The following is a 16,817-nucleotide window of genomic DNA, read 5'->3' as shown; positions in this document are numbered from 1 at the left end:
CCAGCCGACAGATCAGGAAAAATGGATATAAGGCGGAATTTCTCAGGCAGGGATGGCTTCTTCCTCAGAGCTTGTAGCAGGGCCTCCTTGGTTTTGTAGAAATGCAGGCGAGCTATGGTATCCCGAGGGGCCTCAGCGTTAAGAAATTTTGGTTTTGGGACTTTGTGAATCCTGTCTATTATGAAATCATTTGGGCCCAGATCTGGCAAGGCCTCCTGCAGCAAGGATACCAAGAAGCTCTGGAATCCTCCGTCTGGTATAACCTCTGGAATCCCTCTTATTCTTATATTGTTTCGGCGAGATCGGTCCTCCAGATCCAGGATTTTAGTTTGCAGACCCTGTACTTGCTCTTCCAGATCTGCATTGGAATCTATGAGGCTGTTATGGGATCTTGTGAGCTCCTCCATCTTTGTTTCAATGTGGGAGGTGCGGGCTCCTATGGCTGTAATATCTGCACGCAGCTCAGCTACCATGCCTTTCCAGTCCTCTTGCAGTGAGGCCCAGAGGGCACTGAGAAGCTTCTGCATTGTGTGCTTGGTACCGTGTTTCCCCGAAAGTAGGACCCCCCGAAAGTAAGGCAGGGTGGGGGTTTCGGGGGGGTCCGCCAATGTAGGGCACCCCCCGATTGTAAGGCAGGGTAGCGGGGGGGGGGCCGGGGAATGTAAGGCCGCCTATGGGTGGTGGTCGCGGCGTAATGTAAGGCCGCATATGGGTGGGGGTCCCTGGGGAAAGTACAGGAACTTACCGCTGCCGCTGTTCCCTCGCTCCATCCAGGCCTTCTCCAGTCTCGTGCCACCCGTGGTCCGCCTCCGGTGAATGGCCCCCGCAAGGCTCCCTGCTGGCCATCAGCTCGAGCTGTGATTGGCCAGTCAGCCGGCTCGCAGCTGATTGGCCCTCAGCTCGAGCTGCGATTGGCCAGTCAGCCGGCTCGCAGCTGATTGGCCCTCAGCTCGAGCTGCGATTGGCCAGTCAGCCGGCTCGCAGCTGATTGGCCCTCAGCTCGAGCTGCGATTGGCCAGTCAGCCGGCTCGCAGCTGATTGGCCCTCAGCTCGAGCTGCGATTGGCCAGTCAGCCGGCTCGCAGCTGATTGGCCGAAATCAGCCGCGACGTCACCGCCTGCAGGCTCGCTCCGATTTCGGTAAGTTCCGAAACTGTGTGTGTGTGTGTGTACGGTATGTGTATGGGTGCCGTATGTGGCTGTATGTGTCAGTGTGTGTGTGTGTACGGTACCGGTACGATATGTGTGTGGGTGCCGTGTGGGGCTGTACCGGTACCGTATGTGTCAGTGTGTGTGGTGGCAGAGTGGGGGGCAGAACCACTGTATGGGGAGGCTGCAGGGGGGAGGATGGGGTGGATGCCGGATCTCAAACAATGGGGAGGCTGCAGGGGGGAGGAAGGGGTGGATGCCGGATCTCAAACAATGGGGAGGCTGCAGGGGGGAGGAAGGGGTGGATGCCGGATCTCAAACAATGGGGAGGCTGCAGGGGGGAGGATTGTCATTTTTTTTCCAATGTAAGGCCTCCCCCGAAAGTAAGGCAGGGTGGGACTTTTGGGGGTAAAATTAATGTAAGACAGGGCCTTACTTTCGGGGAAACACGGTAAGTGGAATGTCAGCATTATCAGTGTCAAAGTCTGTAGCAGCCGTGGAGCCCCTCCTGGATGAGTGTGTTGAAACAGTGGAGGAGGAAGCAGCCATCTTATCTCTTCCAGCACTGATAAAGAAATCTGTCACTTTTGCTGGAGAAGGCCTCTTTTGGGACTTTCCCTTTGTCATCTTTTTTAGCTCTTTGATGCTGTATGTTAACTTGATTGTTGGAGCATTTGGATTTCCCAGGTATCATCAATCTATGTGAAGGAGATTACATAAGGTTATTGGGTTTTCTAGCCTTTGCAATTGGGAAACATAGATGAGGACCTGGGATAAAAAGTGTCAGCTCTTCCAACCAGTTATACACTCCTGCAGTCATGGATCTAAACAAGTTTTAGCTTAAGGCCTAAGGCTATGTGCGCACTAGTGCCTTTTACCCGCTGATTTGCCGCGGAAATTTCTTGAGAAATGTCTGCAATCTTTGTGCAGACATTTCCCAGCAAATCCTATGGTAAAAAAAAATAGCTGTGCGCACTGGTGCGGATTTTTCTCAAGAAATTTCCTTGAGAAGAATTTCTCGAGAAACTTTCTTGAGAAAATGAACATGTCCATTATTTCCGCAGGTACCCTGCGGATTTCGGCAGTACAGCCTGCAAAAATCCGCAGGGAACCACCCGCGGGAAAATCGCGGCAATTCCGCGGCTATTCCACGGCTAATCCGCGGCAAATCCGCATGCGGATTTGGTGCGGATTTTTTCCGGAGGTCCGGAAATCTTTCACTCCCAGAAGTTTCTCAAGAAATTTTCTTGAGAAACTTCTCATTTCTAGTGCGCACATAGCCTTAGACACACGGCAGGAAAATCGGAGCTATTGGAATGCGATAAAACATCACATTCCACTCAGACCAATATTAGCCTGTGTGTCAGCACCCATGAGCGATTATTTTCTCAGCCCTAATCGGACCGAGCAAACAGTCGCAGCATGCTGCAAGTGCAATGCGATCCTTGTTTCTCTCGCACCCATTCAAGTCTATGGGGTGAGAGAATCATCGCACTGCACTCGCGGTACACCGGTGTAATGCGAGTGCAGAACGAGAATGGCAATAGCTGGCTACGGAGGAGATGAGATAAATCCCTCCCTCTCCTCTGCAGCGCTAGTTCTCCCCTCCTCAGCATCGGCCCTCCCTCCGCAGCGGTGGCCCGCCCCTCCTCAGTGACGCAGCTGATGTCCGATCGCATGATCGGACCTCAGTCGCAATTAAACTCGGCTCCTGCTGTGCTGCCAGCGTGAGCCGAGTGTCATGTGAGGATCGCAGCAGTCCCCGGTTGGCCCCGGCCTAATGTATATGCTCAGCAGGAACACCTTTTTTTTTAGTTTTAACTTTTAGGCTGATAATACAAAGTAGACCAGATCTCCCTGACCCCCTATTTGAGGGGATGTGCAGTAAGAGCTGACCCCACTGTTGTCTACGATGCCCGATGGAAGGAAAGAAGGCACAGTGCACTACCAAATCCCCTGTAAGGCTGCGTGCCCATGATCAGGGTTCACAGCGTTTTGGACGCAGCGTGTTTTTGCTGCGTTCAAAACACTGCTTTGTACAGTACAAGCAGAGTGGATGGGATTTCTATAAATCCTGTGCCCACTGTGCTTGTTTTTCCCGCAGTGAAAACTGACCTGCGGTGCGGCTTCATAAGCTGCAGCATGTCAATTCTTTTCTGTGGAGACACAAGCGAGGGCGAACAGAAGAAAGACTGCAGCAGCCCGAAACATGATCGTGGGCACGAGTCGCTGTGGTCTCCTGCGGAGAAGACTTGCGGTCCCACAGGTCAGGACACGGCGGGTCCTGATCATGTACACTTACCCTAACTTGCCAACAATAGGGTCACCAAACCTTCCAGCTGACCTTTATTCTCCTCAAGGAATGAAAAAACTGACATGGAGACCCTGCTGGGATCTGAGCCTTAGGAAGTATTCTTTTATAGAGATGAGTATACTTTGTTAAGGGGTCCATACACCTTAGATAGCTGTTGGGTGACTGCAGTGTGTCCAGACTTTCCCATACACATGAATGCCTTCTTGTTTTTTCTGGAAAGGACACAGTAAACCACAGACTCCTCTGACAGTGGCTTAGCCAGTGCGAGATCAAAATATTAGGCTTTTCAATTCAGAATCCTCACACCTCATCTCCCCCAACAGACATTTTTGAATAATAATAATAATTTCCACAATTGGATGTATTTAAAAAAAATGCGGTCAGACACGGCCATTACACAGTACACAGCAGGGACACATATAGAAGATTATCTCAGCACAGGAACTTTTTTTTTTTTTTTAAACACATCCGAATGTGGAAATGATTATTTCAAGATATTTTTATTAAAATGAACTGTAAAATGACTTTTGTTTTTGGGAAAACATGTTTTTTTGGTCTCCCTCCGACAACCCACACACCAGAGGACATCAAAAAGGAGATGTACAGTTGAAACCAGAAGTTTACATACACTATCTATAGAGACACATCTGCATGTTTTTTTCACTATCTGACATGAAATAAAAATAAACTTTTCCCGTTTTAGGTCCATTAAGAACGGAAATTATGTATATTTGTTAAATGCCAGTATAATGAGAGAGAGACTGGTTTAAGACATTTTTATTACTTTCCGCAAAGTCAAACGTTTACATACACTAAGAGCGCTATGGGTTTAAACAATGAGACAGCCCATATGATGAGGTCATGTCTTTGGAAGCTTTTGGTTTATTGGCAACATCTGAGTTAATTAGAGACACACCTGTTGATGTATTTTAATACACACCTGAAATAGACTGCTTCTTTGTGTAGCATCATGGGAAAGTCAAAAGCCAAGATTTCAGGAAGAGAACTATGGACTTGCACAAATCTGGTTCATTCTTGGGTACAATTTCCAAATACTTGAAGGTGCCTCGTTAATTTGTACAAACAATTACACGCAAGTACAAACAAGATGGGAATATTTAGCCATCATACCCCTCAGGAAGGAGACAGGTTCTGTGTAGCAGAGATGAACGTGCTTTGGTCAGACATGTGCAGATCAACCCAAGAGCAAAAGCAAAAGACCTTGTGAAGATGCTGGCGGAAGCTGTTAAGATTGTGTTATTATTCAGTGAAATGAGTACTGTATCAACATGGGCTGAAAGGCCACTCTGCAAGGAAGAAGCCATTACTCCAAAAGAAACCTAAAAATCCAGATTAATGTTTGCAAATGCACACAGGAACAAAGACCTTAATTTTTGGAGACGTGGTCTGTAGTCTGACGAAACTAAAATTGAACTGTTTGACCATAATGACCATTATTATGTTTGGAAGAAAATGGTAAAAGCTTTGAAGCCTAAGAACACCATCCCAATTGTGAAACACGGGGGTGTCAGCATCATGTTGAGGGGTTGTTATGCTGCAGGAGGGACTGGTGCACTTCACGAAATAGATGGCATCATGAGGAAAGAAGATTATGTGGAAATACTGAAGCAACATCTCAAGACATCAACCAGGAACTTAAAGCTCGGGCAGAAATGGATCTTCCAAATGGACAATGACCAGAAGCACGCTGCCCAACTGGTTACAAAGTATCTTCAGGATAACAGTCAATGTTTTGGAGTGGCCATCACACAACCCTGATTTCATTCTTATTGAAAATTTACGTGCAAAGCTGAAAAGGCCAGTGCCAGCAAGGCGACCTACAAACATGGCACAGTTACACCAGTTCTGTCAGGATGAATGAGCCCAAATTCCTACCAACTATTGTGAGAAGCTTGTGGAAGGAGATCCAAAACGTTTCACCCAAGTCATACAGTTTAAGAGCAATGGTACCAAATACTAATGAAATGTATGGAAACGTTTGACTTTGCAGAGTGCAATAAAAATGCCTTAAAACATTCTCTCACTCACATTATTCTGGCATTTGGCAAATCTAAATAATTTCGGTTCCTAATTGACCTAAAACAGGCAAGATTTATTCTGATATCATCCTAGAAGCGTAGGTCTGCTCAACTGGCACGAGGTGCTTGGAAGTAAAATATAATTTAATAGAAAGGATAACTCCGGCACACTTTAGTGATGATGCAATAAATAAAAAAGTCCACTATAATATTGGAATTCAATATACGTAAAGGAAATACAAAAAAAACCGTAACTGACGTTTCAGCTTATATTCAGCCTTTCTCAAGGGTTTTTGTTATCTAAGTACAAACGAGATACAAATAGGAGAAATTCCAAGAAATGATTATTCATACAATATAAAAACTAAAAAGTAGAAGGGGAGGGAAGAATGCTATTTGTTGCATAAAAATTACATAGTGTTTGTCTATGTGATACACGGGTAATGGGACATAAGAGACAAAAACACCATGATGTTAGAGGCAAATAATGCGTCAGGAGGAGAGACTGGCATACATGCAAAGAGGATAATGCAACCGGAGGCATCGTACACAGAGTATATACCTGGGATTAGAAATTACTTTTGCAGGTGTATATAACAAGCGGCACGACACAGACAAGATATATCTAAAAATACATAACATAACAAAACATAACAATAGTACCATAATAAAGCAGTAATTCTCAATAGGGAGAAGATGGTGAAAAAAAACCATACGGATGTGTCTTTTTAGATAGTGTATGTAAACTTCTAGTTTCAACTGTAGGGTTTATTCTTGATTATCATCCTTTTTTATTTTTATTTTATAGGTTTTATTTTTGTTTTAACAAGAACAAAAATAAAGGTGTGCAACAACTTACAAGTTGTCTGACCATGAGAAAGGCATAATTGAATACAACATGGCCCACAAAGTGGGAGTACAAGATAAGAGGATCAGAAACGGTTCTAATCTGCATCAACATGTATAATCATCACTACTGAGTTGGTACTGGTGCAGCCGTTGTATTATTATATCAGAGTAATTGGAGTACAGCACTCACTTAACTGCCACTAATAAGTTAAGAAAAAAAAATAACTCTACCTTTGAGCCATCCACACATAGCAAATTTTTGAAGATTTGCCATTTTTAATTTACTAGTCATGTTAAGTCATTTGTATTTGCACATAATTAATCTGTTGAGATCTAGGCGATGTATCAGTTGAGTTCCAGGCCACTATTACCACTTTTCTAGCACAAAATGGCAATACCCGAAAAAAGAATAGACTGGACGAACCCTGTATTGCCTCCTCCAAGATGGCCAGTAAATGTAATTGTGGGATAGAATTCTCATAAAGTTAAATTGAGTTTAAAGGGAACCTGTCAGGTGCAATATGCAGTTCTGGGTGCATATTGCTAATCCCTGCCTAACTGTCCCTGTATACACTAGTATAGATAAAGAGATCTCTAGAAAAAGGATTTTTAAAGATCTTTTTACCGTATGCTAATGAGTGAGGGCACTAGCCCCCTGCGTGCTAGTTCCCTGGCCAGTCACCCCCATTTGTGTGTTAGTACGCCCCTGAGGGCATGCTAATGAATGCGCAGTGTCACAGGATGATCTCACCTCATCGCTGCCCAATGCTGAATTTCGGCTCCGTGCCCATGACCCATGAGTTTGGACGCACTACTTCAGTATGAAGCCAGGACCCGTACACACGGCTGCATAGTGCGCATGACCCAAACTCCGGGTTGGACGCAATGGCGGCGGAGAGGTAAGATCATCCTGTGACGCTGCGTATTCATTAGCATGATAGCACGCCCACAGGGGTATACTAACATGCTAATGGGGGCGACTAGCCAGGGAACGAACGCCCAGGGGACTAGTGCCCTCGCTCATTAGCATATGGTAGATCTCTTTATCTATGCTAGTGTATACAGGGACGGTCAGGCAGGGATTAGCAATATGTACCCGACACTGCTCGTGGTTCTGGGTGTATATTTGACCTGACAGGTTCCTTTTTAAAGATGGCAACCAACCAGAATGGTGTTACGGGGGGCTGTCTGATAATAACCGAAAGGAGTATCAGACAGTCAGGGTCCACCGTGCAAAGACTTTGCTGCAGACTATGGCAGAGTGCAATACCTCTGTTAACTCACAGAAGGATATAATAAGTAAGTAAAGCAATTCCTCCCTTGCTTGGAGGGTGTGTGGAATGATCTCTGTTAATAATCACAGAGACAAAGGCAATGTGTGCGAAATGGCACCTACCTAGGTCCGCTCTTCTAGTGGTGCAAAAGAGACGAACAGCAGCGTAAGCCGCACAAAGCTCCTACCTGCGTTCGCTCCACTAGTGTGCGAGGACACGAACCACTAGATATGGCACCTGCCTAGGTCCGCTCTTCTAGTGGTGCAAAAGAGACGAACAGCAGCGTAAGCCGCACAAAGCTCCTACCTCTGTTCGCTCCCCTAGTGTGCGAGGATACGAACAACTGCCAGACGCAGTATAAGGAACGTTACCCTAGCGGCAACGTCCACCTACGAGTAGAATCACAAGGCCCAGCCAGACCATGTGCCTCAGGCACCTGCCTATGTCCGCTCCCCTAAGAGGTAAGGATACGGACAGCAGCCGAAGCTGTAAGGTATAAGAACGCTACCCTGCCGGTAGCGCTCACCTAGCATAGACAGAGGAATGCCTAGAGGAACGCGCACAGAGCGTCTACTCATATGCATGAACCAAGAGGACTGAGCACCATGCGGCATGGGTCAGGGTCTTATATAGACTCTGTGCCTCATCCAAGATGGAGGACACCAGAGCCAATCCGCTGCCGGAACGACAGGAGTGACGTCATGCTGGCCTATCACCGAGCAAGACGTCACAAGCACATGACCAGCGACCAATCGGCATAGAAGGTGTCAGAGACATGTGACCTCGTGTCAGCGATGATGTCACCCGCACATGTGCAATGGCTCCAAGATTGGACTTAGTCTCCGGCGCTCGCACATGTGCAGTAGCAAGAAATCTGGACTTAGTCTCCAGCGCTCGCACATGTGCAGTAGCAAGAAATCTGGACTTAGTCTCCAGCGCTCGCACATGTGCAGTAGCAAGAAATCTGGACATAGTCTCCAGTGCTCGCAGCAACCGTAACAAATGGGTAAGGTTTGGAGCAGGAGGGTCCCAAGGGCTGCACTGGATCTCCAGGACATCCATCCCGCTGCACTGGGATGTAATATATCTTATGTCGGAATCTACCCTACATTGGTGTTCTTCGTGCACTTACAACTGATGACCAAACAGAGTCCATCACTTCCTCCCAGTCACTGTCCTCCAGTCACGGCACCACGTGGCCCGAGCCCCTCAAATGGTGACACAGCAGACCTAGACATTGCACTATATACACACATTAGGAGTGCCGCTAGATCAGAGGATCTCTGTGAAATGTTCTAAATTGAAGGATTCCAATTTAATTTGTAGTGAACCCAAACTGTGCAACAAAAGCATTCATGAGATGAAGATACTGAAAGAAAGCAGAGTTAGGAAGGACATATTGAGATTTCAAGGTATCAATAGTAGGGAAGACATTTGACTCCATAAAAATCTTAAAGAGAGCCAACCACCGGGATTTTCATGTCTAAAGTAAAGCCAGTGCTATACTGCCATTAGGATGCTGAATCCAGGCATACATTCAGTTCTGAGATTGGATGCTACAGTAATATTTGCAAGTAAAGTTACAGAAATGCACTGTTACTTGATTGACAGGATCTGAGCCAGAGACTCTTTTTGCCATCTGAGACTCCCTACATTAAATGTATTCCCTTTCCTTCAGTGCTGAAACGGTTAATGTCATTTCTGACTCCTGACCTCAGGTGTTTCCGGCTGGTGACCACTCCCTTCCCCTATACATGGTCACATCTCCCAGTAGAGGGCGCCGGTTATTCTGATTCCAGTCTGAAGCTTGGTCTGAAGGGAGAAGGAGCTGCTGAGCCTTTGCTGCAGTGTAGCGGTGTAGGCAGCAGTCTTGGGGTCTGACAGCAGATGTGAAGCTGGGCTTATCCTTTTGTTGTTTCCCCTGTCTGTCGTGTCTTCCCCTTCATGTTGTATTTGTGCAGCGTTGGAACAAGGGATCCTTACCTTCCTCACTCACTAGCCAGGGTTTACCACAGGGTCTTTACAGGGCTTCAGGTACTCCTGCTTGGCGACAGCGTAGGAACCTGTATAGGGACTGCCTAGGAGTGCAGGGTACGGTTGCAGTTAAGTGGAGGAGATGTCCATCTTCCATCTCACTAGGGCTAAGGCCCATCATTGTTAAATTGCCCACAGTGTAGCCCTTTTTTGTTCTGGTGAAATCGCTGTTTGTGTCTCGCCTGCATGCCGGACCTTCCCCAAGTCCATGCGTGAAACTTCCTCCCCCTGCCACCATCATAGACTTTAATTCCGGTGCCTGCTCATTAGCATTTATCACTATTGCCGTAAACTCTTCTCTAAGATTTCGTTGAAGTTAGCGCCTGTGCATAGTGCTATCTCCGGCACCATCCTTGAGAAAACTCTGTTCCTTCATTGGACTGATGGATGCGCGGTTTGAGGGGCGGTGCATGTGCCCTCACATCCTCCGCTCTCAATGTGATTGCGGGAGCGCGCCCAGTCACAACAGAAGGGAAGACCGCCCACCCACAAGATCAGCTTCCCGCATATGACCGCACCCAGAAAACAAGCTGCACGCTTCAGAGGAGACTGGTGAGTTGATTTTGATGTTGTTCTCCACTTCTGTTGTGACCGTGCATGCTTCTGCAGTCACAATGAGAGCTTAGGATGTGAGGACGCATGCGCCGCACTTGCACCGCGCATCCATCGCTCCAATGAAGGAAGAGAGAGTCTTCACAAAGATGGTGCCGGGTATAGCGCTATGTGCGGGCGCTGACTTCAAAACTTTCTTAGTGAAGAGTTTGCTGCAATAGTCATAAATGCTAAATAGCAGGCGCCAGAATTAAAGTCTATAACAGTGGCAGGGGGAGGAAGGCCAGGCCAGCAGACAGCGGCGGGAATAGATTGCAAGACCTGATCCGCCTATTTTCCTGTGCCCCTGTTGCACCTGTCAATTAACTGCATTTCTGTAACTTTACTTGCAAATATTACTGTAATAAAACATCCAATCTCATTACTGAAGGTATGCCTGGATTCAGCATCCTAGCCCCAGTATAGCGCTGGCTTTAGTTTAGACATGAACATTTTGGTGGTTGTTTCTCTTTAAGTCCTTTTCTCTTCTCAAAGCTTTCCCCCTGCTGGGTGGTCTAACAGGTGAGGCAAATGAGGATTATACCATAGGGAAGTGCAAAGTCAACCCTCCGCCCCTAACATCCCATACTTTGCAGGGAGTCTTATACATTTAAAGAAAGTTTGATAAGTTTATAGGATCCCAACCTCCAGTTTTGCCACTGAGAAGTTCCCCATTTTGTGAGCCATCAAACCTCATGACTCCCTTGAAGCCTGCAGGGTCTACACCTTGAATCTAAGACGTTGACCTTGCCAATAGAATGTACTTAGGTTCTCTAGAGACTTAGATAAGATACTAAGCGGAAGAGAGTGAGTATGAAACAATATAGAAATATGTATAGATAAGTTATCTTAAAAATATGTATTCTTCTCAATAGAGAAAGTAGACTGGAGGCCCATGTATTAATTATCTCCTGCGTGACCTGAATTAGAGGATCAAAGTTCACTTTCTTTATTATTCTACAAAAAAAATTACCCCAAAAAATAAATATACCACAAAAATCTGATTCATACAGTAGATCCTTTTTTAATTTTCTTTAAGAGGAAACCTATCAGTAGGTTTGAGGTTAATAAACCCCCAGCTGAAATTGAGCATTTCAAATCAGCCTGTGTCAAAACCGTCTATTTCTGTGATGGTAAAAGTTCCTAGGAGACTCCATCAGCATTGGGCGCATTCACATTGTGCAGATGAAGCTGGTGAATATGATTGTATGTGCTGTATGGAAAGTTGTACTGTCCTCTACTTCATCTGTGCAAGACACACGTGCCCGAAGCTACAGGACTCTACTTCCCGGCTCAGTTTGGGTCATTTATACCTCTTTTCACTGCCAGTTGGCTTGTTGGGAACGCCGAACCCCAACTCCATAAAGACCTTTAAATGGTTATTCCACCACATCAGAACTTGACCTATCTTTCATTATTTTTTTTTCTAGTGCCCAAAAACACCGCTGGTCTTTCTCTCCACTCATCCATCATGGCTGGATTTCTTTCTTGTACCTTTCATCTTATTTTCTCAAAATCTTCGAGTGCCCCGTGTGGCCTGGGACAAGGCAGACTGTTCACCAGTAATCAGGTACAGATGCGATGCTCGAGAGCCCTTCATGTAGGTGTTGTCTAAAGGCTACTTTACACGCTGCGATATCGGTCCCGATATCGCTAGCGTGGGTACCCGCCCCCATCTGTTGTGCGACACGGGCAAATCGCTGCCCGTGCCGCACAACATCGCGCAGACCCGTCACACATACTTACCTGCCCGGCGACGTCGCTGTGACCGGCGAACCGCCTCCTTTCTAAGGGGGCGGTCCGTGCGGCGTCACAGCGACATCACTGAGCGGCCGCCCAATAGAAGCGGAGGGGCGGAGATGAGTGGCCGGAACATCCCGCCCACCTCCTCCCTTCCTCATAGCGGCCGGGAGGCAGGTAAGGTGAAGTTCCTCGTTCCTGCGGTGTCACACATAGCGATGTGTGCTGCCGCAGGAGCGACGAACTACATTGTTACCGCTGCAGTAACGATAATCAAGAATGGACCCCCATGTCACCGATGAGCGATTTTGCACGTTTTTGCAACGATGCAAAATCGCTCATCGGTGTCACACGCAGCAACATCGCTAATGCGGCCGGATGTGCGTCACAAATTCCGTGACCCCAACAACTCCGCATTAGCGATGTCGCAGCGTGTAAAGCCCCCTTTAGTCTATGTTGTGAGTTTCCCTAATAAATTTGTTAGATTTGGTTCATAATAACTCACATCATTATAGTTTTATGCAAAAAGTCATTAACTTATGGAAGAGTTTTACCAATTGTATTCATTCTACACTTATCAGTTCTAATATATGTTGTACGCATTTTCTACTCCCACAAGATTTTTCTTTTAATACTCATTAGTTATTGCAAATTGATCATGTCATGCCAATTTGCCATGAACAGCTGGGGGTGTCACACCAGAATCCCACCCGCTGTTCACGGATTTGTCAAGAACACGACTACTCTCTAGCGCCCCCTTAGTGTCAGGTCAATTTCAGAACTGCCGGACAATAAGTAAATGAGTCTGCTGAGCTAATAATGCCAAATATTGGAGGTCTCACAGCAAAGGTAAATGTATATATCACCGATTCCCGCTAATGGAATATATATATATATATATATATATATACCTCGGTACCCTTAATGATAGCACCCCAATAATTCTACACAACAATAATTCCGCTGCCACCACCCAACTTTAGGGGTAGCTGGGGACTTGTTTCAGATAGCAGAAGGCTTCGGGTTCGGATTGGTATATAGAGCATGAGGAAAGAAACTATTACATTTTATATATTTAATCCAAAATAGGCAGTGTTTATAAAAATATACAATATATTATAAAAGGAAACAATACAAATACAGTATACATTATTTTATTATAATACATTATTGCTAATTTAAGAAGCCGATGCAGTTCAGATATTGCTTAAAGAGGATATCCTGTACTCTGTAAGGATTGTGCTCGGTTCGTAGTGCACAGTACAATATATATATATTAGTTATGGAGAACATTGTATACACTCCTGAGAGGTACGGGCAGGGATGTGGCTTTGACAACAAATACTGTTTCTCTGGTCAGAATTCAGATGTAGCATTTCTAAAGATGAATGACGTGGCATCTCCACAGCTGTCGTGCACCTATGCGAATCTGTCATTGAGTCCCCCGTGCTACGCAGATTGCAGACGAACGTTTGGTGCTCCAAATGAAAGTTCATGGTGTGACGAGTGTTCCTTTAAAGAATGCTTCATCTGTGTCACGGTACAATCTGCATCACCTGTAAACAAAAAAAAAGGATTTTCTCTGACGCCTCATTGGGGGACACAGGACCATGGGTGTTATACTGCCTATCCATAGGAGGACACTAAGTAGATGCAAAAGCATAGCTCCTCCTCTGCAGTAGAGGATCTATCTCCCCCGCCTCTACCTGTAGAGGAGTCGACTTCTCAGCAGGAGAAACACCAGTTTCGGTTCCCTAAACGTACACGGAGTGCGTTTTTCGATCACTCTAACTTCAGAGATGCTGTCCAGAAGCCCAGAGCAGTTCCGGACAAGCGCTTTACTAAGCGCCTTACTGACACACGTTACCCCTTCCCCTCTGACGTAGTTAAGGGTTGGGCTCAATGTCCCAAGGTGGATCCTCCAGTCTCTAGATTGGCGGCTAGATCTGTGGTATCGGTTGCAGATGGCTCATCGCTAAAAGATGCCACTGACAGGCAGATAGAGCTCCTGGTGAAATCCATCTATGAAGCCACGGGCGCGTCTTTTGCCCCGGCTTTTGCAGCCGTGTGGGCACTCCAAGCTATCTCAGCTTGTCTGGCTGAGATTAATGCGGTCACACGTAATTCTGCTCCGCAGGTTGCGTCTTTGACTTCTCAGGCGTCAGCTTTTTCTTCCTACGCCATGAACGCAGTCCTAGACTCTGCTAGCCGTACAGCGGTGGCATCCGCTAATTCTGTGGCAGTCCGCAGGGCCATGTGGCTGCGCGAATGGAAGGCAGACTCTGCTTCCAAGAGGTTCTTAACCGGTTTGCCGTTTTCTGGCGACCGATTGTTTGGCGAACGATTGGATGAGATTATTAAGGAATCTAAGGGAAAGGACTCCTCCTTACCCCAGTCCAAACCGAAGAGACCTCAGCAACGGAAAATACAATCGAGGTTTCGGTCCTTTCGTCCCTCCGCCAAGTCCCAATCCTCTTCGTCCAGCAGGCCGGAGAAAGGCCAGAGGAACTCCTATGCGTGGCGGTCTAAGTCACGCCCCCAAAAAGCCGCCGGAGGCAATGCCTCCAAGGCGGCCTCTTCATGACTCTCGGCATCCCCGAACCGCATCCTCGGTCGGTGGCAGGCTCTCCCGCTTTTGCGACGCCTGGTGGCCACATGTTCAAGACCGATGGGTGAGAGACATTCTGTCTCACGGTTACAGGATAGAGTTCAGCTCTCGTCCCCCGACTCGTTTTTTCAGAACCTCTCAGGCCGACGCACTTTTTCAGGCAGTGGACGCTCTGAAGACAGAAGGAGTTGTGATCCCCGTTCCCCCTCAGGAACATGGTCGCGGCTTTTACTCCAACTTGTTCGTGGTGCCAAAGAAGGACGGATCATTCCGTCCCGTTCTGGACCTCAAACTACTCAACAGACATGTGAGCACCAGACGGTTTCGGATGGAATCTCTCCGCTCGGTCATCGCATCGATGTCACGAGGAGACTTCCTAGCATCGATCGACATCAAGGATGCTTATCTCCATGTGCCGATCGCACCTGAACATCAACGCTTCTTGCGTTTCGCCTTTCGGCCTGGCGACAGCCCCACGGGTGTTCACCAAAGTCATGGCATCCGTTGTGGCGGTCCTACACTCTCAGGGCCACTCGGTGATTCCCTACTTAGACGATCTCCTAGTCAGGGCACCTTCTCGGGTGGCGTGTCAACACAGCCTTACCGTCGCTCTGGCGACTCCAGCAGTTCGGGTGGATCATCAACTTCCCAAAATCCAGGTTGACACCGACCCAATCACTGACTTACCTCGGGATGGAGTTTCATACACAGTCAGCGGTAGTCAAGCTACCGCTGGACAAACAGCGTTCTCTGCAGGCAGGGGTGCAATCTCTTCTTCGGGGTCAGTCACACCCCTTGAGGCGCCTCATGCACTTCCTGGGGAAGATGGTGGCAGCGATGGAGGCAGTGCCCTTCGCGCAATTCCATCTGCGGCCACTCCAATGGGACATTCTCCGCAAATGGGACAGGAGGTCGACTTCCCTCGACAGGAACGTCTCTCTTTCCCTTGCAACCAAGACGTCTCTTCAGTGGTGGCTCCTTCCCAATTCTCTATCGCAAGGAAACTCCTTCCTACCCCCAACCTGGGCTGTGGTCACCACGGACGCGAGCCTGTCAGGGTGGGGAGCGGTTTTCCTCCACTACAGGGCTCAGGGAACCTGGACTCTGGTAGAGTCTTCCCTTCAGATCAATGTTCTGGAGATAAGGGCAGTGTATCTAGCCCTATTGGCTTTCCATCGGTGGCTGGAGGGCAGACAGATCCGTATACAGTCGGACAACGCCACTGCCGTCGCATACATCAACCACCAGGGCGGCACGCGCAGTCGTCATGCCTTCCAGGAAGTCAGGCGGATTCTGCAGTGGGTGGAAGCCACAGCCTCCACGATCTCCGCAGTTCACATCCCGGGCGTAGAAAACTGGGAAGCAGATTTTCTCAGTCGTCAGGGCATGGACGCGGGGGAATGGTCTCTTCACCCAGACGTGTTTCGAGAGATCTGTCGCCGATGGGGAACGCCGGACGTCGATCTCATGGCATCACGGCACAACAACAAAGTCCCGGCATTCATGGCCCGGTCTCAAGATCACAGAGCTCTGGCGGCGGACGCATTAGTTAAGGATTGGTCGCAGTTTCGACTGCCGTATGTATTTCCTCCTCTGGCGATGCTGCCCAGAGTGTTGCGCAAGATCAGGTCCGACTGTCGTCGCGCCATTCTCGTCGCTCCAGATTGGCCGAGGCGGTCGTGGTACCCGGATCTGTGGCATCTCACGGTGGGTCAACCGTGGGCGCTTCCAGACCGCCCAGACTTGCTGTCACAAGGGCGGTTTTTCCATCTGAATTCTGCAGCCCTCAACCTGACTGTGTGGCCATTGAGTCCTGGCTCCTAGCGTCTTCAGGGTTATCTCAGGATGTCATTGCCACTATGAGACAGGCCAGGAAACCAACGTCCGCCAAGATCTATTACAGGTCTTGGAGGATCTTCTTATCCTGGTGCTCTGATAATGGTTTTACTCCCTGGCCTTTTGCCTTACCCACTTTTCTTTCATTCCTTCAATCCGGAATGGACAAGGGTTTGTCACTGGGCTCTCTCAAGGGACAAGTATCGGCGCTCTCCGTATTTTTTCAAAAGCGTCTGGCCAGGCTTCCGCAGGTCCGCACGTTCCTGCAGGGAGTTTGCCACATAGTCCCACCTTACAAGCGTCCGCTGGAACCCTGGGACCTTAACAGGGTGCTAACGGCTCTTCAGAAACCACCTTTCGAGCCGCTGCGGGATGTCTCTTTAT

The 16,817-nt window shown here is 47.8% G+C and overlaps 1 protein-coding gene across 1 annotated transcript in view; it reads left to right on the top strand.

Annotated features, from left to right (window-relative positions):
* GPAT2 (glycerol-3-phosphate acyltransferase 2, mitochondrial) overlaps nucleotides 1-16,817 on the top strand; it is a 277,049-nt gene that overhangs the window by 77,392 nt on the left and 182,840 nt on the right. The window contains exon 8 of the mRNA XM_075346194.1: nucleotides 11,680-11,819. Coding sequence (XP_075202309.1) covers nucleotides 11,680-11,819 — 140 coding nt within the window. The remainder of the gene's footprint in view (nucleotides 1-11,679; nucleotides 11,820-16,817) is intronic.

The sequence above is a fragment of the Anomaloglossus baeobatrachus genome, chromosome 4 (assembly GCF_048569485.1).
Source record: "Anomaloglossus baeobatrachus isolate aAnoBae1 chromosome 4, aAnoBae1.hap1, whole genome shotgun sequence".
In the NCBI taxonomy this organism is placed as follows: Eukaryota; Metazoa; Chordata; class Amphibia; order Anura; family Aromobatidae; genus Anomaloglossus; species Anomaloglossus baeobatrachus.
This window is presented reverse-complemented; position numbering and strand designations above follow the sequence as displayed.